Raw genomic sequence first — 23956 nt, 5'->3', positions numbered from 1 at the left:
ATATTTATAATATGGCAATATAATTTTAAACCATAATTTCTAAATTACATGTATCACGACCTCGTTATATCAACTTATGCCATATCCTCCTCAGTTTTGAAGATGACTTTGAATTTTACATTTCTTATACATTAATTTTTTATCTGTGGTACTGCCTAAAATTAGTTTCCGACGACAGGTGAGTATGAATAAGTTACTAACAAATGTTTGCAATATCTGGAACAATTTTTTAGATGTCTTTATTATTAGTAAAAGATTCCTTTACTTATATTTTTCAAACATTTTGTATAGGCATTGTCCGAAAAAAAAAACTGAGAATGTATGTTATTTATTTACAATAATCCCAGAAGGCATGAAATGCACTTATACTGGAAGAAAAAAAAAAATAATAATAGTCAGTACGGGAAGCACTTCGCATACGGAGCCAGGTCGAAATCCCTAATAGTGGAAGCAAATCTTGCGTAGGAGGCACATACAAGTTCTGATGGAAGACTGTTCCATATTCTTGCCACACGGCATCTATATCCGTGGAAAAAGCAATCCCTTCTAGCCATTGGTATTCTTATTTGGAAGCGATGCCTACGTAGGTTAACTCGCCTGTCTATGATCTCAAAGAAAGGCTCTCTCGATGGTAGATAAACAATTTGGTGGACTAGTTTGTAGCACATCTTCAGATCTGCAGCGATTCTACGCCATTCCAGTGAGTGCAAACCCAGAAATTGAAGTCTCTATTTCTGTAGTAGTCTATTGAAGTATGTATTTTTTAACGATTTTTTTTTTTGGAAGATAGATTTTTTTGATTCCATATTCTTCACACAACATTTGTACTGCCTTTCTGCATTATAGTTTTTTCAAAAGTTCAACTTGTTCTCACATATACTTGAATCATTATGTTGTCATTCGCAGCTTATACCTGCCACATCACTTGATGTTTTCAGCATGTTTGGAAATTCGCTTTAAGTAAACACAGAAAATAAAGGAGCACTTGACGTGTTCCAAAACATTAAAGTTTATTGTACAGAGCCAAAAAATGAAATGAAGAAAGAGAAGTTCTTCCGATCAAAGCTGACTTTCTGACCAATCACATTCATTGAGAGGCACGGGTGCAGTCATTGTCTCCACTTTCCCAAAAGCCTAAAAACCTCAGTGGATATCAATAATACATCGGAAAAAAGTGGTACAAAAAAGATAGAAAATTGTCTATGTGTAATAGAAAAAGTAGAAATGGAATTGTGGATAAAGAAAAATGTCAATCCCCAGGTGAGAGAAGAAAAAAATTTTTTGGTAAAATTGTCTGGGATTATGGATCCATTCTGCTTGCTGCTTGGCAGTCAAAATAATTTATAATTTAACTTATCAGGGTTTGAATCCCTACTTGTGCATGCATTTGTGTTCCATCATTCAAAATTAATTTTAAATGGTAAATGTAATTCAAATAAGTTGTTTAATGCATAAAAAAACTTGTAGTCCCATAAAAACAAGCACACTTTCTTAACCATATTTTAAAAATATGATTCGTTCATTTACTGTATTAGTCATTAACCTTTGCATACATTCTTTAACAACTTTTCACTTTGCAGTCAAACTATGAAATGCTTATAGCATAATTGAGTATAAATTATCTTAAATTTTTTGTCCTTATCAATCCTAATGTATACATTTTGTGTTCAAGTGGCCAAATTTGTAGGTGATTGTGAATTATTTCTTGTGTGATCAACATTTTTTCCCAGCTATCTATTAAAGTTACTCCATAAGTATTCCAAATGTCTGTACTTGTTGAAGCTTTTTCTATGAATATGAATTTGATTCATGTGGGAACTAATTATTGATGATTCTAAACAGGCCCTGAGAATTGTGTTGCAGTGCATTGAATCACATGCCAACAGATATGGACGCTATATTGAACCGATTTTATCTTTAAGTGCTGATTTCTATGTGAGACTCTTTGTTCAGGTGTTTACTGGACCAGCCATTATCAAGAAAAGTATTACGTGAGTTGATATAGAGCCATGAATCACTAAGTTAAATGAAATGATATATTTCTTGAGCTTATTACAGTGTTTAAATCTCCAATTAACACTAAGGAAAAACGATTAAAAGCGAATGAAGGAAAAAATTTTCAATTTTTTTTTACAATTATTTCAATTTTAGCTAATGCTGCAGTCCTTAGGAGCCATTCAAGTATTACGCCAGCAAATTGTTTGCCATTTTTGACCCCCCCCCCTCTTGTCAGCAAAAGTTCGTCATCAGCTCTGCCCCCACCCCCAATGCATATTGGTGGGATCAAAGACCAGAGACATATGCGACGGGGCATAGTGGGGCTTGTAACCCCCCCCCCCTTCCCAACAACAAACACATCTTTAAACATATCGATAAAACAAAAATCTTTTCTTAATTAAAATTTCGGAAGAAAATACTTTCATGTGTTATAATAATCAATTTCTGTTCATTTCAATGCTATTTGAAGAGCCCAAAATTTCTTTTTAAGAAATTCATTGCGACCTACCCTCTAAGCCTTATATGATAAGCCCTTGGTCCACGAACCAAATGTGGCCCTGGGACTTATCTGATGTGCCCTGTACCCCTCAAACATAATTTTGTAAAAATGGACTAAGCAGCACATTTACAGATCACATAAGTGACTTGTGATACAATTCTAGAGCCATTTAAGTGCCCCATGGCACATTCTCGAACCACTTACGTGACCGGTGACACAGTTTCAGAACACTTGAACAATTCGTGGCACATTTAGAGATCCCTTGAGTGATATTTGGCACAGTTTTAGAGCACTTTAGCAGCATCAAGTGCAGTTCTACATCACTCAAGTTACCCGTGGCCAATTCCCAGATTACCTAAGTGATCTGAAGCATAATTACGGATAAGTTGAGAAACGTTCATCACAGCTTCAGAGCAACCACTTAAGCGGCCTGCAACACATTTCCAGATCACTTGAAGGATCCACGAAACATTTAGAGATCACTTTAGGTGCCCACAAACTATCAAAAGGTTTCTCTTGTTTTTGGCACACTTAGTATGATGCCATTAAAAATATTTCAGTTTCATAAAGGGTGGTTGATGACGTAAGCATTATCCATACCCCCCTTCTCCCTTGTCAGCAAATCAGGACACCCTCCCCTATCGATGCTGGCGTAATACTTGAATGGCCCCTTATCAGATGTGCTAGTTGTTAGATTTTGATAAGAAAATAAGGAAAAAGCTCATAAAAATATGGTTGTCAAAGCCTAAATACAGCAACCCAATAGCAATAAATCAAATACAAATACAAAAACAACGTCATAACAGGCAAAATACCCAACGAGGTGGCTGATAAAAAGATGCCCATAAAAATATGGATGTCATATATTTCAAAAATACAGTAACCCAATTAAAAATGCAAATAACAAAAATTATAAACAATATATACACATGATAAAATATTATACAATGCCCATAAAGAATACTTATGGTTGTCTTTTATTTGAGGTGGCTGATAAAAAGATGCCCATAAAAATATGGATGTCATATATTTCAAAAATACAGTAACCCAATTAAAAATGCAAATAACAAAAATTATAAACAATATATACACATGATAAAATATTATACAATGCCCATAAAGAATACTTATGGTTGTCTTTTATTCTAAGAATGGATAGCTTCTCGATTTGCCCCAACATGTTTATCGTATTTCTTTTTAAATGTATCAATTGTGTTACAATTTATTACCTCCGGGGGTAAGCTATTCCATTTATTAACAACCCTATTAGAGAAAAATTCCCTGCGACACCATAACCTTGTATTGTCCCTCACCAATCGATACTGGTGTCCCCTTGTAAAAGCAATCAGCGTATGTTCAATAGCATAGCAAATCAATAGCGTATAGAAGCAGTAACAATCTGAAAAAGTAGTTAGTTATATATTGAAGTCGTCTTTTCTCACTGTATGTTTTAATCTAAAATACATAATTTATACATAATTTATATGAAGCAGTGGTTTTCTCAAACTGTGCACCCTGGTGCACCTTCAACCTTTGTCAGGACAAAGGCTTTTTGGAGAGAGATTCTTCGCTATAATGCTCTGAGGAGCCATGGATGACCGTTGATTAGCGAAAGGAGCACCGCAGGTCGAAAAGGTTTGAGAATCCCTGACGTAAAGTATAAATTTTGTGTCTTTAAAATTTTTCAAACTTGGTCATAAAAATTTTTTCTTTTGGTATTGGTATTCTGAATCTTTCCTTCCTTTCGGTATTCTGAATCTTTCCTTTCTTTCATTTGTTCTGAACTGACAACACTGCCTGAATTTTTCATTTATGTGTTTATCAGGGTTTAAGCTAGATGAAAAATTCCTTTACCAAAAAAAAGTAAAAATGGGGAAAAAAAACTTTAGCAAAATGCTAAAACATGCCAACATTGGCTTGAAGCTTGTCAGTAGTGATGAATGTTCAGCTTTGCCATAGCGACTTTCCAAGGTCGCTGAATTTTTTAATAATTCATGGATATTCCATGCAAGCCCAACCTGCTTAGCCCTTGTGGGCCATATATACAGACGTCTAGCAACCCTACGCTGCTTGTTTTGTTCTAAGCATGATTCTACTTGGTTCTGCTAACCAATAGACTCCTATCCCTGCTTTCTTCGTATCAGAGCTTTTACGGCACCTACGATGAAACATTCTTTCTGACACAAGTTCTCGACCATGTACTATGCAAATGAAGCCTGGTCCAGACCTGCCATGAAAAACCTGTCCACTTCACCATTTTGAACCACTCAAAAACCTGTTTTAACCCACAGCGAGAGACTGTTTTGATGGAAAACAAGTTTTTACTCGTTTGGGCATGGAGTAGAGCAGTGAGTTTAGACGTGGTTTTACAGATTGCCTTCCATGCACAGACAAAACAGATCGGTTCAGAGTTTGTCTTCTCTTGAACTCTCTCACGTGTTTATACAAATTCATCGTTATTGTAAAGATCGATGCAATTTAAAAAATAATAAAAATAAGTAAAACACCACAAGAACCTCAGACCCAATTTTTTTTTACATCCTATTTCCGTAGTATTGAGAGTGTCTCCCTTAGCTTCATAATTTATTGCGGCCGTCCATAGAAACTATGGACAATCCATAGCAGTTGGCAACTCTGAAAATGCTAATGGTTGATAGATGGATGTCTACCCGTTTCGTACCTCCTGTACACGTTTTTTCCGAAAGTGGCTACTGCTTCCTTTGCAATCTAAGATTTTCTTTCCCATTTTGCAAAAAAACGTGACCGTAGCTTAAACCCTGGTGTTTATAAAAATGTTTATTAGAGTAGATGTGTTTGAATAAAAATAGTTGTGTGTTTGGATATAACACTCTTATACTAGTGTTTCTCAAAGTGTGCACGCCACATCTCCTTGGGCTGTCGCCAACCTGAGGGGTGTCATAAAATTTTGGCATGAGTGCCTGTTTATGCTTTAGAGAGGTTCTTTTAGGAATGCACAATATCTACTAAACTATTCTGGGAGCCACCGATGAATCGTGAATAGGGTAAAGGGGGGGGGGGAGCCACTAGTGACAAAAGTTTGAGAACCACTGCCTTATTCTACACATGAACTTGTTTTTTGAAGAATGGTGATAAGTTTTAATATTTTATTTTGATACTTCACTGTATATGTTTTAGATTGTATTTTCATCTTCATATTTTTTTCTTTTTTGCAGTAAATTATCTATGGTGTATGTATGTAATGGCTGCTCATCATATCATTTACAACCTCTGGGATCTGCCTCATCTACTGGGAAAGGGTATTATATTCTTGAGAAAAATTAATACATTCTTGAGGAAAAGACATTGTTCTTTATTACTGTTGTTAAACATTTTTATGGAAAAGTAATTTTGAAACCTTTTTTTCAGTGAAGTATACAGTCCTGTAATAGGGCCACCTGTGGGACGTCAGTGTGATATTTGCTTGCATAAATTTAAAGTTCAGTATATTTTTTTACAATTTATCAGCAATGATAAATATATTAATAGCTATTTTAGATGCCTGGCAAAGCACATATTTTTTTTAAAGAAGTTTTGCAAAATGACTAAAAACTGCACTTGAAAGAAACTCAATACTTCATTCAACAAGAATTTTCTTCGTATGTATATTTTTTATGTGTTGTGTAGTAAATTTGTGGTTGAAGGGAGAAGTCAAAAAACATTATGAAATATTCTTTTGTAATGTACCAAGTGCCAATAATGTATTGCAAAGTATTAAGAAAAAATGAAAACAGAGTTTGTTCAGTTTTGTTTGTACCAAGAATATTTTATATATATCTTATTAAATCTTGAAAAAATAATAATTGTTTCAAATTTTTTGTTGTCCATTTCTATCAAGTATATTAGAGTTTCTGTCTCCAGTATTTCAGCTAAAACCTTTTGAATTTATCAGTTTTCTACTTTAGGTTTGTGGTCCTATATGGTCATCAAAACTTCATAATCAAGACTTTGTGAAAGATACCATCAAGCTTATAGAAGAAGAAAAACAGCCATACGGTACATCAAAAAGGATGCTGGGAGTTCTTAGTGTTATTGCTGAGGTAAAACTAATTTTTTAATCAATAAAAGCATCTTTTGTTTTACTTGTATTTTGCTGCTTTTTCAAATGAATTGTTTATTTTGATGGTATTGAACTTTTTCCTCAATCCTATGTTAAAAGCCTCTGTATTAGACAGTAAGTGGAACATGAATGGTAATCTGTGTACTGCCCCTCCATGTGGAGCCTTTGGTGCACAGTATTAGCAGGTATGGCCTTGCCAAGTGATGCTGCAACTATGGATGTAACAGTTGTGAAATGCACTTGTTGATTCTGTTTGGCTGCTATAGCGATATACCGATCATCAGAGGAGTTAGGTAATCCTTGGTCGACTTGGCACAGGTGTCCAGACAATGCAAATGTTTGACTTGTTTCCATATACAAGAAATTACAGAATGATCAACACTAAAGAAATGAGGGACGTCTTTGATTGACTGTCCTGCTTCAAAGAGTCAGATAGCATGACAGCCCTCATTATCCACCATTCATCTTCTTTCAGCCACAGAAACACAAACATCATAAAAATCAAAAAAATTTTCCCACTGAAAATAGGCTTTCAAACTTTTAGAGGTCTTTGCACAATTATGTGATAAATGAGTGATTCCTTTTATGGAATTAAATTGGCTTTCATATAAAACTCTACTAGGAAAACCACAAAACCGCCAAGCAAGAGACATCTGATGCTTTGTATCTCTGAGTACAATAAAAAAAGAATGATTTTTAAACTAAATTCAGCTGTAAAAAATATAAGTTACAATATTATAGCCAAGCTGCCAACTTGCCGGATTTAAGCAATGTCAGATTTCAGATCATTTACAGTGCCTTTGGATTTTTAACTAATTTTTTCCAGTTTGCTATCTATTGCCATTTATTATTACTAAGCTGACTATTTCATAGTAAAAAACAGGAAAGTGAAGGACATTGCCAATTTTGTTCAAAAAAAAGGTTCCAACTGTGGGGAAAATTGCTTATGGGTGGGCAATAAAGGCGCTTCTGCAAGTCATATCTGTGATATGATGAATATGTCCAGTAAATATTACAAATTCTAGAGAACATTGTTAAAAATATTCGACATGGAAACAGTCAGGTGGCAAAATATGTTATGAACGTGATCTCTGTGACACTTCTTATATTGGTTCTTATTATGCCCATAAAATATTTAGACGTAAGGTATGTTTGCAGGATTTTTGAAAGATAGTTGCAGGACTTTTACCTTCTGAAGGTTGGCTGGCCATAATATGAATTATGGCCAGTTTATTCAATTATTTATAATTGAATAAACTGAATTATATTTATTGCAGATTAAATACTGGGTACATAAAGTTTTTGAAGTTGTTAGTGCTATAGATTAGGAAAAAATGTTTTGCAGTGTATTGTAAAAAATGATTACAAATGGTATTGTGATTTTGGAAAACTGGAAATTTTAATACACTTCTTTTGTGCTAGATTTCAAATTTAAAAAAATAATATTTTTTTTTTCACTGCAGGAGTTGAATGATTGTCCATTGTATCACAAACTGGATAAGTTGTGCAGCATTGTTCATGCATCTTCTCCAAGTGTTTTGCAACTCAGGTTAGTCTTGTTAATTAATTAATCGCAAGTAGGTTTTTAATAACAAACATGTATATGTTGATATGCTATGTTTTTGAATAAAATTGTATTTTATTTTTATGCTATGCAGTATTTTGTATCGCCGCTGTGCAGTCGTGTGGGCATAGTGCTGGACTCTTGTTCCAAGGATTCAGGTTCAAACCCCGTTGACAGCACCATGGTGGCCGGCTGAAGTTGGTTTTCTGCGGTTTTCTAGCTTTAAGGTTCGAATCCAAGCCATTCTCCCAGTTGAAAAAGTCTCTCCGCAGAGAGCAGGTAGACCTGCAACATGCGATACTGACATAACATGAAAATTCAAGCATTTCCATCTTTACTCCAGAAAATTGTAGATGGCAGCATGAACAAGAAACAAGGGCAACTCAACAACATAAATACGTAATGACCACACATACACTCAGAACGCACATTCTGGCATGTTCTGATTCATTAGAAATTCCATAGTGGAATGTGTACGGTTAAGTAAGAATAGTATTTTGTATCAAAATTTTGTTCTAACTTTGAATTTTGGATGCCAGCCAGTCTCCTGTTTTAGAAAAAGATTCTCTCTCTCTCTTCAGAGAACAAGTAGGACAACACAATACTTACATAACACACATAACAAAAACTTGAGCATCCCCACTTTAGTTGTTGTTGTATTGGGAGTTTCATTTTCACTCTTGATGGGTTATCATTCAATCTTCAAGGTATTAATCATATGGACTACACTTTTATTTCAGGGTTCTCAGCAACCTGGAAAGTCAGAGTGCAAGTCATTTCTAAAATGATTTCAAAGCTCCAAACATATTGCTCTTTTTTTGTTTGAACCCCTTTTCAAGATCTCGTGTGAAAACTTATTACAAGATTGGTATCTCATAAATTAAAGGCTGCAGCTTCCACAAAAAAACTTCTTGAAATTGATCTGGATTGAGAAGCCGCCCCTTATTTTAATTTTCCTGAATAATCAGTCAACATGTTTTTTGTTTTTTATATCACGCCCTTAAAATGCTCTTTTGCACCCCTGGTTAAGAACCACTGATTCTAGGTTTTGTAACTCTGATGTTACCCAATAGCATTAGATTGTCTTCTGTATTTTTAAGACATGTAGAGGTATAAAAAATGTTTAAAAAGAGCTCTGCAAAGAGCTAGAAATAAAAGTGTGCTTCATTTATCAAAAATTGTAACACTGACATTGAACAGTAAAATGTAAACAAATCCCTTTAAAAAAGATGGACAGCGCAGCAAAACCATCCAGTTCACCTGGACTTATTTACTATTTACATTTGACTTGCAACTTATACATTTTGCACTGGGGTTTTGAGAGTGGTCTCGAAGGAGCATAATTCTTAAAAAAACTTACATGCCTTCGTAATTTGATGTGCATTGAGGAAGAGAGTTTACACACTGGACTCTGGAAAACTCAAAAAAAAAAAAAAGATAACATATTGTGAGGAATGGCAGGATAGAATTATCTATAGTTGCAAGTACTGTTTTGTCCAAAAATTGTTTTTGTCACCAAGTCATTTCTGTCATTTTGCTTTAGTTTGAGTCAGTCTTATAGGATATTGAAATAGTGGCATGAAAAAATAAATTATTTCTGAATTTTTTTACAAATTTAAAAAAATGAATTTCACTGAGGGACTTTTTAAATATTATGATATGATTGTCTAGGGGGTCGCCCCATCCTACTTTTTCTAATTTTTTTAGTGGGAACCTTGTGTATGTGTTTTTGGTCAGGGCAATGATCGATCAGATTTTTCTGAGAACCCTGTATTTGTTATCAGAAATTTAATGTGAGGTTAGTTGAGAGACTATTAAAAAATGGTATAGGGTAAAACTAAGCTGTTTGACCTTGTAATAACAGATTAATTTTCTCTAGCAATGAAATTGTGTATACCAATAGAAAATTTTTGTTGGCACCAAGTCTTATGCATAAATATGTATTTTTTTGTGATTAAAGTATCCCCATTGTCAAATTTAAAATTATTTTTCCCAATCATTAATGAAAAAAGTAATTTTGAGATACAGTCGAATCACGTTACAACGAACTCCAGGAGACAAGAGAAATCACTTCGTTATAGCGAAATTTCGTTATAAAGGAATTCCATGTATTTTTGCATTGTTCCTATGTAAACTTATCGGGGAAATTAGAAAAGTGTTCGTTAAAACGAAATTTTCGCTATAACAGTATTCGTTAAAACGGGATTCGACTGTATATCTATCAGCAATGCTTAGAAATGTGTGTGCAATGAACCTACTGTGCATCATTGTGAATAAGAGTTTTTGTTTCAACTTCACAAAACTGTTTAGTCTGTTTTTCATGCATGTTTTCATGTGGGCTAAATACAAACATATTTGCGGAAGTGTTATTCCATACACTTTTGTACAAAATATATATGAAAGTGACATGTATGTTGCATCGTCTACTCTTTCTTCCATCATTACTCATAATTGGTTTCTTCCTTCCCCTTATACAGTACAACCTTGATAACTTGACACATACAAAAATAAATGTGGGTAACTAGACATTTATTATTCCCATGGTTAGTACAGTACTAAATTCAATGGGGGGGAAAAACCTTTCTAACTCAGCACATGATGACAATATTCCGCTTAAGTGAACTAAGATTTATACTGCAATATCACAATCCATTTCCAGAAATTGTTCATGTGTTGATCAGTTCGAAAATTTTTAAATTACTTTCATGTGTTTAAAAATTTTTGTTTTATTGTTTCTGCTGTTTTTTTATTGATTGATATGTGTTGAATATGCTCCATTGGGTAGAGTTATTTCCTATTATAATCCTCTGTTTTGAACCTAAAAACTCAACCTATGAATTGAAAAGGGTCTCAGGCCGTTTAACGATTCATATTAGAATAAAATTAAATCAAACATCCATATCAAAAAATTTGAATCAACATTAGATTTGTAACATTTTTCAACTAACGCATTCTGTCCGGATTTCCTTGGTTGTTCTACAGTAGAAATTAACAAAACAAAACTAATGAACACTGTATTTCATTATAAAGCCCCAGTATATCATTGAACATGGGTCATATCAGAATACTTGGTGACAGAAATGAGAATAAAACTGTCTCGATCGTCAGCATGAACATCCTCTGTGTATCAATGTCTGCAAGGCTTGATCATTAAGACTTATTTGTCTGTGAAAAACTGCTCACAACCAAAAAAAAACAATTTTTCTTTGATTTATCAGTGTACTTCAAATGTAAAAGAAGGTGGTCTTTGACATTTGAGGTCCTGGAACATCCACTAAAAAAAATCCTTTTTGACCATGTATGTATTAGGCGTAATCATTCCACCTATGGATTTTGTTGTCGACCAACTGACAGTGCTGCTCAGTATACATGACTTCATTTTTGATTTTCCAAATGATTGTGCACGTATATATACAAGGGCAGATTTATGATTCAAATAGGTGCTGTACAAAATGCTTGATTACACAAAGTAAAGTATGATAGCTAGCTGTTTGTATGGGCAATAAGTATGAAAAAAATGACCAGAACTATTTGTAAATGTTCTTTATTCAAAAGATAAAACAACATTTTTGTTACAGCACCCAGAACCTGCTTCAAATAGAACTTTATTCATTCCTGTGGACTGTTAGTCAGTTGAAAGAAAGCTAACCTGATTGCATCTTTTGCTAGAGTCTGTTAATCACTGTCATCAATTAAAATTACAAACTTGTAAATGTCATGACATTCAGAAGCCAACAAATTCTATCATCATTCTATAATAATATGCATATAGCAAATGAATACAGTCAAACCTTGTTAATGAGTCACTCTTGGGAGTGCAAAAAGATGACTTAGCAAGTGGAGTGACTCGTTAAGCGGAGTAAGACATAGCTGTGCCAACATCCTGCCTGAGGATAATTGGGACTCCCAAAAAGTGACCCGGTAAGCGGAGTGACGTGTTAATCGGGTGACGCACTAACAAGGTTTGACTGTATTTCACATGATTTTCATTCCTTCAATGTTCTTATTAGTTTGGTCTAAAATTCTTCAATCTTTCATTTAAAGCAGTGTAACTGAGCTTATGTAGTTGAAGATTGATTTTTAAACTTTTTCTTAATAGGTCAGCATTGCTTCATATAGGATACAAAGTGTCCATATCTCATGCACTTCCAACATCAATTAAAACAGATGCACCACAGCATGTACTATGGGACATAATAAGAGAATGGGTGAGTGCAAGAGAGTATACACAATATAGCTTCAGGATCTTAATTTTTTACAAAAAAAAATGTTTGATTTGATAGTTTAAGCAAATGATCTGGAATGATTATGGTTTATCACTTATTGTATGCCAATATTTATTTGGGAACATATGAAAACTTATTCTGAACATTAACAAACAAAATTTATTGCAAAATTTCCCCATTTTTGAATGATTGCGTTACAGTTTTTGTATTATGTGATCATTTTAAACTTTTTGACAACTAATGTATTTTATATTAGTGTGATATTATATAATTTTATTTTAATATGATAAGATATTCTGTATATGTAAAAAAATAGTTTTCTTCATTCTGTGCAATAAAAATTTTATGGTAAAGTCTTCAAAATTTGATTTTGGATTTGGTTGTGGGGTGGGACTTTTTTTTTATTCCGATTTTTGAGCTATTTGAAAAAAAAAGGAAAAAAAAGAGACACTATAGCTCATTCGCCTAAAAGGTGAACACCTTTTACTCCGCTTTTGCAATTTCAAAACCTATTTATTCATTGATTGGCAGAAGTTTTTCCTGACTTTCATACTACTTCCATGCATTGGAGAAATAGTGGATACCGGGATAACTAAAGTGCAGGGCTGGACAAATCAGAAAAAAATTTAGGTTCCAGACAAATTTCTAGGAACCAAGCATAGTCCCCCCACTCCCAAAAAAAAAGTCCTAAATATTGTATTTTCAACTTATCTGAGACTTAATGACACTTTTTTCATGTTAGAAGACACGTTGATTATGAAATCGGAAAATTTTATCATTCTTAGACTTAGCAATCATATGTAGAAAATTTTAGGCGTCAATGTCAATTTTTAAGTTCCCATAGCGACCTGTCATCTGGGATTTGTCCAGCCCTGATAAAATGAATGGCTTTCATAATTACTCCTCACACAGAGCCAGGACCGTAGCCAGAAATTTCAAATTGCAATGTCCCTTATGGGAGTTGCTTGCCCGGTTCGAAATATCCAGTAATTGTAGTGGCAAACGACAAGTGGAAAATTATTACAAATAAACTTTCGCATGAAAATATTATTTATTAGGTTCGAATGTATAAGTTAGACAATTTTAACAGTAGATTAATTCAACATAGAACCCTCTATTCGACATTGACAGAAAGATACGGTCTCACCGGTTTATGGTCATCAATAGTCAATCTTCTATGTCGATCGGACATCCGATGTTGATAGTCACTTCGGCGTAGCGTATCAGCGGAGGTCTCTCGGTTGAGAGCCGGATCGCTTCGATCAGCTCCAGGGGGCCTCTCGGTTGAGGGCCCGACCGCCTCGATCAGCTACAGGGAGCGTTTTGGTTGAGGGCTGGACCACTTTGATCAGTTCCAGGGGGGCCTCTCGGTTGAGGGCCGGATCTATTCCAGCAGGGGCCTCTCGGTTGAGAGCCAGATCTCCAAGATGTTACTTACTGCACGTAGCCTTGACAAGGCCAGCTGCTACGTTACTTTCCGTCTATGTTCAGCAATGAAGTATTTCGACTATGAAGATAAATTAATGCTTTCGATTCCAGACCTGCCGGGAAACAAATTCAGATACTATAAACTATTTCATTTTAAATAACTATTAGCTTATTTTCCCAGCCTAAGGCCAAATGATACTGTAGCAAGATGGAGAACCGTCCAACTAGAGGGCTTCAGTTGGATGAACAAAACAAAGGATGAGTGCTGAGTCAGAGCTGTTACAACGTACGGCCGGTATTTAAAGGAAAAACTTCCAACCGCACTTGTCTATTGAAGCCAATCAGCTTCAAGGTCACCTCATTTGTATGCGATCGTAGGCGGACATCATCACGATCGGCCTTGATCGTCGCCATACGATCACCGCTGCCGATGAATAGCAACAATAGTGAGCATACATGTTTTTATGTGACGGCGACTACAGACTTTTACGCCTGGGGACCATCGGCACGTTACAAAATTACCAAAATGAAGGTGCTAAGCGAGATGGCATGGGTGATCCCTAATTATACATTTTCCCCCACACAGTATTATATTTTCTATATTTTCATTGAATCCGCCAGAACAAGTGAACTCAACCCATTAAAACAGTTGCTGGCTTCTAGCCAAGAAATTAACAACACCAACCAATCTCATTTGCTCACCTACAAGGTGTTAAGCGAGACAACTTGCACCGGTGGACATTTTATATTTTTACAGTGAGAATTCCTATGTATATAAAATGATTCATGTGAGATAACAGGTTACATGGCATGAGCCCTCTAATTGCTTTTAATAAAATAATATATTCATTCTTTTAGCGAAACCCTCCAACAAGTCACAATCCCATTTCATCTGTTATCACCACAAAATCTGTTAATCGTTACAGTACCCAATTTTCTGGGGAATATATTGCTATATTTTTGTATGTTCGTATGTTTTTACTTAACAATACAGTCTTCCAGTCTATGCCACGAAGCTGGGCTGGAAGAGATCTCGGCAGCAGAATTCTGACATTTATTCATTTAGCCAGAAATTTCTTTCAGAGGGGCAACTGATGTTTGGGGGATCAAAGTAGCAGAATAGTAAACTTAACCATATTATCCCATAAAAATCAACCCTTTCATAATTTTTCCAGGAGGAACCGCACCCCTCTCCCTTCACTTTTGCACAAAGTGGTCTATACTTAACCTCTCAGTGAGATAGATGGAAGTAAAGATCTTCTTAGTCTAGTATTGCAGATAGAGCCGTGATTAGCCAGAGTTAATGAGTTCTAGGTCACCTCAGGTAATGAAATCCTTTGGAAATAGGGACAGCCCCAAAAATATGGAAAATAAAAGTCTGCTGATCACCGGTAAATTTGTTTACTAACAAATGAAAATCTAACTTTGATACATGTCTAGAAATAATTTCAAATCACCTGTTTAAAATGGTTTTCTGATTAGTCATAATATGCTGTGCCATTGCAACCCTTTGACCTTGATCTGGCCCTGTGCTCTGTTGATGAACACTAAGTTAATCAAGGTTATCTGCTGTACATAAATTGCAAACGCTGTGTGCATAAAATTAAGATGCATTAGTAATAAAAAGATCTTAGTATAAATTTACAGTCTAACCTCTCATTCTCGAAAAATTCTATATGGAAAAAGGAAAAAAAATCCTTGCATTTAACTGTACTAAACCAATGCATTTTCACCTCTCTGTCTCAGACTTCATTTTCGAAAAAAATTTTCTCTCTCTCGTAGGCCAAGCACAATGATAGCAAAAGGAAAAGATGGAAATTCCTTTTCTTTTTTATCCAAATATGGCTCTTCTCCGCAGGTGAAAGAAACTGATAAAAAAGGATTATTTGTATTACAACCCATTGTGTTGATTGATCTTTTTCAATCATAAGCGGATACTATGATTGACAGGAGGGTGGAAGCCATGTGTATAACTTGGTCAGCATGGCAAAACGTCAGCCAGCAGGCAATTCAAAATTGCTTCAATAATGCTGCGGGTTTGGAATCGATCATCTCAGCGATGAAGGATCTGATCTGGTAGTTCACTTGAATTTCAACGATTTACATAACAATGCTAAAGATGAAATTTCAGAACATAAGGGCATTACTATGAAAAACAATTGAAGCTAGAAATTTCATTTCCCAATTTTGTAGAAATGGCCAGTTCACTACAAATTTGCAACACCTTGACAGACACCGAAATTATTGCTGAATGTATGGCTGACTCAGGTAACGAAAATGCAGCAGAAGATGCTTCAGAGGAATTAGAAAAAGTATAGCAGTGAAAAAGGCTAAACGCTGCACCATTTTCTGGAGCAAACTGAGAATATGGGGCAAAAAATATTTTCAGCTCTTGCTAGTATAGATGAAATTTTGATGGCTCTCAAAGAGCAAAAAATATGCATCAATCCAATTATTATTTTAAATAAGTTATGTAAATAAAACTGAACAAAAACATTTTTTAACGTAACGGATTGTGAACAAATAATTTCAATATCATGTAGTAAAATATAGTATGATATTGTTTAGTTTTTATCAATAGAATTTTTTGCCATTTTCGGCATGTTTTTCCTTTCATACTAAAAGAAACTAATTCTCGAAAACTCTCTATCTCGAAATTTTCTTCCATCCCATTAGTTTTGAGACAGAAAGGTTTGATTGTATATGGAAATGGAAAACCTCTATTGAATTTTTGAAATACATTTTGTTAATTTTGTAAATAATGTTGGTTTATTTGAGTGAATATTTGTCGTGATTGAATAAAATATCTCTTGCATTTTTATTCCCTATGTGATGTGTGTCTAAGGCCAGGACTCATCCAGGTAAAAAGACATTCAATGAGGAGTTGTCTAAAGTCATCATGTCTAAAGAATCCAGGTTAGGTTTTTTGTAAAAATATTATTATCAGCTTTACAACATGGATATTTCATTGGTGAACAACAGTCTGAAAGAATTCTCATATATTTGCATTATTTTTTCAGTGTTACGGTATCGTTTGAACCAAGACCAGATGCTAACCCAGAATCGCGTGCAAGTGGACGTCTTCGCTTTCCTTTGAATCCAGAACCTTACTGGGGTCCTAAAGCCAGAGCAAAAACTAGGTAAATCTAAATATAGTTATATCATTGAAAATTCCTATTCAGTTCATCTCTGATTTTATCTTTTGCACTAGTGACAATAAGTCTGCAGTAGTGTTCGGTTTGAAAGAAAGTAAGAGTTTAGTTTGAAGCACTCTTTTAACGGGGACATGGGTCCACAGAAACAAGTTTGAGTCGATATATTCTATCAAATGAAGCTCATGGGGCACCAGCCCAGTAATGGACCTTCTACTTTTTAAAAATTTTACTATGCAGTAAAAAGCCTGTTATAACGAGTCTAGCTTGAACACAAGAATCAAATGCTGTAACGAGTGATTTGCAAGTGATTGTCAAATAGCTAATGATAAAGATACAAAAGATATTCAGTTATAGTGAGAAATATTAAAAAGCAATAATAATGAGAAGTTTCTAAAATTAAGTGACATTAATAATCCCTATATTGTCAAAATAATTCTGAACAATGCTAGTTTTTCTTTCTCTGTGTTCAAGAATTTAACATGATGTCTCTTATCACAGCACATGCTCCTCTTAAAAATTCCTCTGAAGTACTTTTAACAAAAACACATAAAAGCCAGACTTTTTATTTTTAACCTTCTCCTATTTTTGGTCTCTTCTTATTTGTGGTTCTATTATACACATGAGATATGTGATGACTTTATTTAACTTTTGTCTCTTCCATTGACTAAGTGACCGTGGGACCAGAACTTGCTGTTTAAAGTAGTTTCAGAATGACTAAAAAATTTGTGCTGAAAAAATTAGTGGAAAAATGTTTAAGAGTTCAAGAAGCCATAGAAGTGAGCCGCAATATTATAATTGAGACTTTTAATTGTTCAATTCAGGGTTGGGTTATTGATGACTAGTGTCAAAAACCTAAATGAATGCTTTTGGATAATGTTTTGAACACAATAGGTATATAACATGATGAAATACTTACTTTTTTGCATATTACGTTTTATTTTTAAGCATTAATTTATTACAGTAATTAAAACAAAATATTAATTATAATTTGCAATTTTGAATTTTTCAACATAAGAGTCTAGAACATATAAAATATAATTTTATGGTTTATTTATCTAAGCTACTCATTACCTGTGTTCAATTTCCTAAACGGAATATAGCTGCTTATTCAAAATGTGCATGATAGGGCATCAGGGTTAGGTTTTTGATTTCATAAACTAAATCAGTATTAATTCAGTCAAAAACGTATTGTCATGTTGTCAAATAGTTTTTTAACCTGATAAATATGTTAAATAACAAAACACTTTTATGTAGATCAAAAGTTTTTATATTCAAAATTATAATTACTGTAAAAAAAAAAATCTATTTTGATATTTTAAATTTTCTGATCGGCCCAAAATTTTGTTCCATATAAAAATTCTCACGCAGCATCTGTTAATACAATAATTAAAGTAATTTATTTGCACCTAAAAATTTCTTGGCTCGGTGTATAAATTCACAGAGTTTTAAAGACTATTTTCAACCAAAGCAGAGCTCACAGGACTTGATACCCAAAACACGTTTAAATACAGCTTCAATTGGAAAACCATTGCATTGTAAATGATAGTAAAAGACGTGTAATCATTTTGAAATCGACAACGATACGCAAAACAACAAGATTAGGTCTCACCCAAATACAGCCGTGGATCAGCTCCTATTAACAGTGTGACATCGTTCATCAACTCGTATGTCCAACATTGAGAGCGAAGTATACTTTTTTTCAGATGAGGCGGACAATGTTGACCTCTCGAGATAGTTCACCTCAGGAACCTATAGAGATCGGAGCATCATTAAGTAGTGCAGCACTTGTAGACCTTGCTGAATCACAGCAGTCGGCGAAACATGCTATCAACTGTCGGCGCCACGTGAAGACTTATTTGTACATAAGTGCAGGCTGCTGAATCATTGTAGGATTCACCCGGCTCTTTCTAGGAATCACATTCCACCTGACTAGAACACACATTAGCTGACTATTAATGACTAGAAGGTTACGTTTGAACCAACTACCCGAACCAGACGGAGTAGCCTAGCTTAGTAAATAACGTTTTTACGACATTAGTATTAACACAACAACATCTAGTTGTTAGTAAAGAGTATTCAGCCACCATTCCCACTGGGAGGAGTGAGAAGATCATACTGCTCGGAGGTTGAATGCCAAGTTTTTCAGGTTTATCCAGTCTATTTATAATAGCTGAAAACAGGTTTGTTCTCGGTACACTGAGTGAAAGAGTTTCTTCCGGCGCATCGGGAAAACTGTGACATCATTCCTGTTGATCTGCATATTGTAACACAATAGGGATTATTTCAGATATTCTGTATTTCTGGTTGGCAATAGTTCGATCACTGTGAATTCAGCTTGCCGGACTTTATCCACGATATCAGTAAGGCTATTGAGGGTGAGACCAAGACAATGGATTGTACAAAATCAGCGGAAGTCTGCGGCCTTCTGCTAACTAAACAAGGTAATTGATAACAATATTTCTTTACAAAGAATAACAACTTATATTGAACATAATCATCAAAGGTCATTGACACAACCAGATCCCCGACTGGGGAAAGACCTAGTGTTAACTTAGTTAGCTAGGGGGAAGATTATCGGGACATCATTAACCCAACCCGTAATGGGAGATCCAAAGGGGTGACATGTTACACTACAATTTTATAACACCTGACTGAACAAAAACTGGAAATTCTCGCTTACAACGAGAAGTCAGTTGTAAGGACAATTTTTCTTGTGTTTGTGAACTGCCATTATAATGGACTTTTACTGCATATGTACTTATTTACAATGTACCCATTAAATCAATATAGGAAGAGCGCCCCCCCCCCCTATCTCCAATAGATTTCAGTAATCAGAGGTAGTCTCAGTCCCGTTCACCTTGAATTATCAAGACTCAACTGTAAAAAATTCTGTACTTGGTTTTTCATGCTGCAAGTGTTGTGAGAAATGTTCCTCTTTGATTTTTACGTACGTTCATGTGCATACTTATGTGTTTTTTTTTCTTTATCAGTCTCTATGTTGATCACCAAAAAGAAAAACAGCAACGATTCCAAAACAAGAGGAAAAAGGGGCAGGCAAAGAAATCTGTCCAGATAGATGGCAAATTGACAGAATCTTTTAAAAAATCAAAAGTAAGTGAAATTGGTGATAATATAAGTTCTCAATTTTGTACTGTAAGTATTGTTCCAGATAATTTCTCAAGTCCTTGAAATAAGCAGAGGAACCAATTTGCGGGACATTGCAGATTTATTTTACAGAAAACAATGGTGGGAACTCCGTGCCAATTGCGCCACACTGTGCCAAAATTAACATCTTGCTCCATCCTGCTCCAATGGTGTATTTTTGAATTTTTCTGTGCCAGATAGCCAAAATAGAGAATTTTGCTTCAGTATGCCCGGAATTGCGGAAAGGACGGCAAAAAAATTTTGTTCCTGCTTCCTATGAAATGATTCTTTCCAAGAAGAGCATGTTTTATTCCTCTGTACTCTTAAACTATCATCTTATTTAAACTAGTGGCCCCTCACATACACATTGGGCTTTCCATCACGAAACCCAGATAATATTTTTGATCGTGAAACAGAAGATGGTTTGCAATGGTTTTTCAGCTTTAAAACGCAAATGTGAGTCAGTTTCTGTTTTCAAAAAAAAAAATCACCACTGCAAGCAGCGGAAATTACTATAGTCTATCATCATTGCATCAAATCCCGGTGTTTCGTAAAAAAAAAAATCAGTCTGCTAGTAAAAGAGCATGTCCACTAAATTAGGAATGCTAATTTAAAAACTAATAAAGAAAATAACCAGTGTTAAATCACCAATATTGTCAAACAACGAATGCTGAATTGCCAAACATTGTATTGATTCTTCCGAAATTCTCTCCCATTTTGCAGCAATTTCTTTCCGAGTATAAAAAATTGAAAACTTATAGGAAAGTTTTAGCCCATTTGAACTGCTGCTGTTTCAGACAGAAAATAGTGCCCTCAGTAAGAAAAAATCATCTTAAATAGACTGGTGTGAAAAATTGTATGGCAGCCGCTCTTTCAGACAAGGTGTCAAAATCCTGAAACACCAAAAACAAGCTGATAAAAAGATGTTTGATAACAAAAGACAATGTAGTTGTTTTATTTTGGAAAGGGGTGGGGGTTAGCGAAAATATTCTTGTAAGTTAAATTCGCTGCTCCAATTTATAAATATCTGCTCCGAATCCTGAAATTTGCTACTCCAAAACTGCTTCGAAATGGACTTTGTCACTTCCCACCCTTGTGGTAGGTAGGTTCACAATACTGACCTGCACATTACAATATGTAGTACCAATTCGTTAGAAGTTCCACAGAGGAATATGGGCGATGTGCATGTGTGGTATAGTAGTGCAAGTTATTGCCAGAAACGATGCTAAATATAAGCAAAGTTGCCAGCTATTGCTAAAATCACTGAAAATCGCCAGTGACGAAAAAATGAAGCACTATTGCACGTTGCAGCAGATTACAGTGAAATTCTACGAAATTAAAACTTGAAAATAATGTGGAGTGAATATTCGTACTTACAGTTGCAATTATCATAATGTAATTTGTGAGTCAACAAATAATTTCAACTCAGATTTCAATAAAGAATAAAAATTCAAGTTGTCTTTGTTGGAAATACGTGAAAAATAAATAAACGGGACATTTTTACTGAAATAACTTCTGACTGCCAAAATTATGTGAAAATACTGGAATGTCGGGGCAAATACATAATGTATGGTCACCCTAGATATAGTTCTTTATCCTGTGATTTAATTAATGTGGACAAAATCATTATTCTCTCCGCATTATGCAGGACCAATTTGCTACCAAATGGATTCTCGGGATTTCTACCAGCAGCCAAGGCAAAAAAACACTAATCTGTGGTCGCAGTTGTGTGATGATTAAGGCCCGTATTATATCAGCGCCTCCTAGAGATAGAAGGCCTCCTCACGCTGCTCGTGACGTCAGCAAATAGTCCATTTTCCCTCAGGATATTCAAAGAAAAAAATTCCCTGCTCGTGCCAGTATCATTGTTGTGTGGAAAAAAATTTATCGAACTCAGAATTGGCGATTTCTATGCCCCACATCCAATCACCACGTGGTATTTGTGAGCCAACCAGGAAGATTCTATGTCAAAATAAGAAGAAATGAAATGGGATACTGTAGTTCAAAATGTGGCAAACTTGCTAGGTAGTCTTAATGACATCGCAGATGAACTTGGCAACCTGTGTAGAGGCCAAATTTTATCTCTAGGAGTTGCTGATTATATGCGATAATAAAGTGGCAAAATATGCAATAAAAACTCTTAAATATACACTAAAAATAAAGAGAAATCTGCACTTATGAAAATGCCAAAATATGCCAAATAAAACAAAAATATGAGCGAAAAATGAAAACATCCATCTAATTATGGCAAAGTATGGCACTAAAAATAAAACTATGTGAAAAAATGAAAGAAAATATGCATTTGAACTTGCCGAAAAATGTAAAAAAATTCATAAAAATTTTGAAAATATGTACATCCCATCCCACTTATACCATTTTCCCGCGTAGTACGACTTATTTTCGTGGTTTCAACGCTAACTGGTTCTTGTTTAAGATTTACTGTTTAAAGGGACAGGACAGCTTGCTATAATTACATTTCCCATTTAAAGCTTTTTCCCGCTTACAACGTTTTTTCATGATGGTTTTTTGAAAAACGTGATGAGCGAGATCACGACTGTATTCAAAAATGCTGAAATAGGCAATTTAAAAATGTCAAAATATGCATTCGAAAATATCGAATTAAAATATTTCACAGAAGAGTTTTGTTTCAAAATAGTGCATGTAGATGTCATTAAGTACAGGCTGAGAGGGTTTCCCATGGCAAGGCCTTCAGTCATCTGATAGAATTGTTTGTTGAAAGAGAACGTATTTTGGTCGAGACAGACCAGAGTAAGGTTTAACACCTCGGAGATTTAAAATTGGGGAAAAATAGAATTTGGTTAGTCTAGTCTACAGGCCTCGAAGAGCACCTTCTACAGGGACATTTGTAAACACAGACTTTACGTCAAACAATTTGAAAGTACTTCTTCATAATTTTGAAAATTCTGCTTTAATCCGATCAACTCTGGTTTAAATATCCTATGCGTGAACACTGCACTCAAATTTTACCCAATCAACTCGTATGACGTGATATTCACGTCAATAAAATTAAGGCCCAGTTACGAAAGGAACGTGAATGTCATGTCGATTGATTAGATTAAATTTCCAAAAATGCACTAACATAAGAGAGTCGCACCATATTTTCATTATTTATTTACAATGTTTTGGTCAATTTTGTAGCCTATAAAAGTGCTGTCAAAGTGAGGCTTATCATGCTGTTTCAACATTAAGGAGTGAATACAAGAGAATATTATTTCAGAATGTTTAAAAAATAGAGGCAAATAATATTTTTTTTATTGTCTCTCTTAGTAAACTTAGATAGTAGTTATATATATATAATTCCCTAGGCATCTGTATGTCTTTATAATAGTTTGTCACTTCTTTGATGTTGCCAGTATATAGAAAGAACCCCAAACAGTGCCGGGTATTAAAGCTAGTATTCGATAAAAGTCATGGAAAAATTTTGTTTGGGGGGTGTGGAACTGGAACTCAAAAAACAAAAGTTTGAAATTTGGAAGACTAAGATTTTGAATTATTTTTCTTCTGGAGTTTTGGTGAGGGAAAGTCAGAGAAATTTTTTAGTTTAGGTCATGGAAATGATCAAGCAGATTTTGCTGGGAACCCTGTTATAGCTAAGCAAGCTGTAACTATAAGACTGTCACAGCTGTTTGACTGATGATTAAAGCATTTACTTTCTGACTTGTATAGTGCTACTTGCTTATTGTGAACTTGAACCGATGTCTCGTGAGCAACATCTGTATGTCTAAACTCTAAAAGAGAGTGATTGGACAAGAGAGCTATATTATTGTCTTACTCATTTTTTTGTGGCCGCGAAATGAAGAGAATCTGATTTTCTTCAAAGCAAGAGACCACATCCTGCTTAGC

The 23956-nt window shown here is 34.8% G+C and overlaps 1 protein-coding gene across 2 annotated transcripts in view; it reads left to right on the top strand.

Annotated features, from left to right (window-relative positions):
- Trm1 (tRNA methyltransferase 1) overlaps positions 1–23956 on the top strand; it is a 41353-nt gene that overhangs the window by 16198 nt on the left and 1199 nt on the right. For both annotated transcript variants that reach the window (XM_089245766.1, XM_089245767.1), the window contains 9 exons: positions 1843–1991; positions 5692–5775; positions 5885–5954; positions 6421–6555; positions 8039–8124; positions 12239–12347; positions 16639–16709; positions 16814–16933; positions 19939–20059. In XM_089245766.1, coding sequence (XP_089101892.1) covers positions 1843–1991; positions 5692–5775; positions 5885–5954; positions 6421–6555; positions 8039–8124; positions 12239–12347; positions 16639–16709; positions 16814–16933; positions 19939–20059 — 945 coding nt within the window. The remainder of the gene's footprint in view (positions 1–1842; positions 1992–5691; positions 5776–5884; positions 5955–6420; positions 6556–8038; positions 8125–12238; positions 12348–16638; positions 16710–16813; positions 16934–19938; positions 20060–23956) is intronic.

This window comes from Pholcus phalangioides, unplaced genomic scaffold, assembly GCF_987345545.1.
Source record: "Pholcus phalangioides strain wild (caught in Gottingen) unplaced genomic scaffold, Ppha-v1.0 ptg000016l_1, whole genome shotgun sequence".
NCBI lineage: Eukaryota > Metazoa > Arthropoda > Arachnida > Araneae > Pholcidae > Pholcus > Pholcus phalangioides.
Note: the sequence above shows the minus strand (reverse complement) of the source record. Positions and strands in the feature narration are given on the sequence as shown.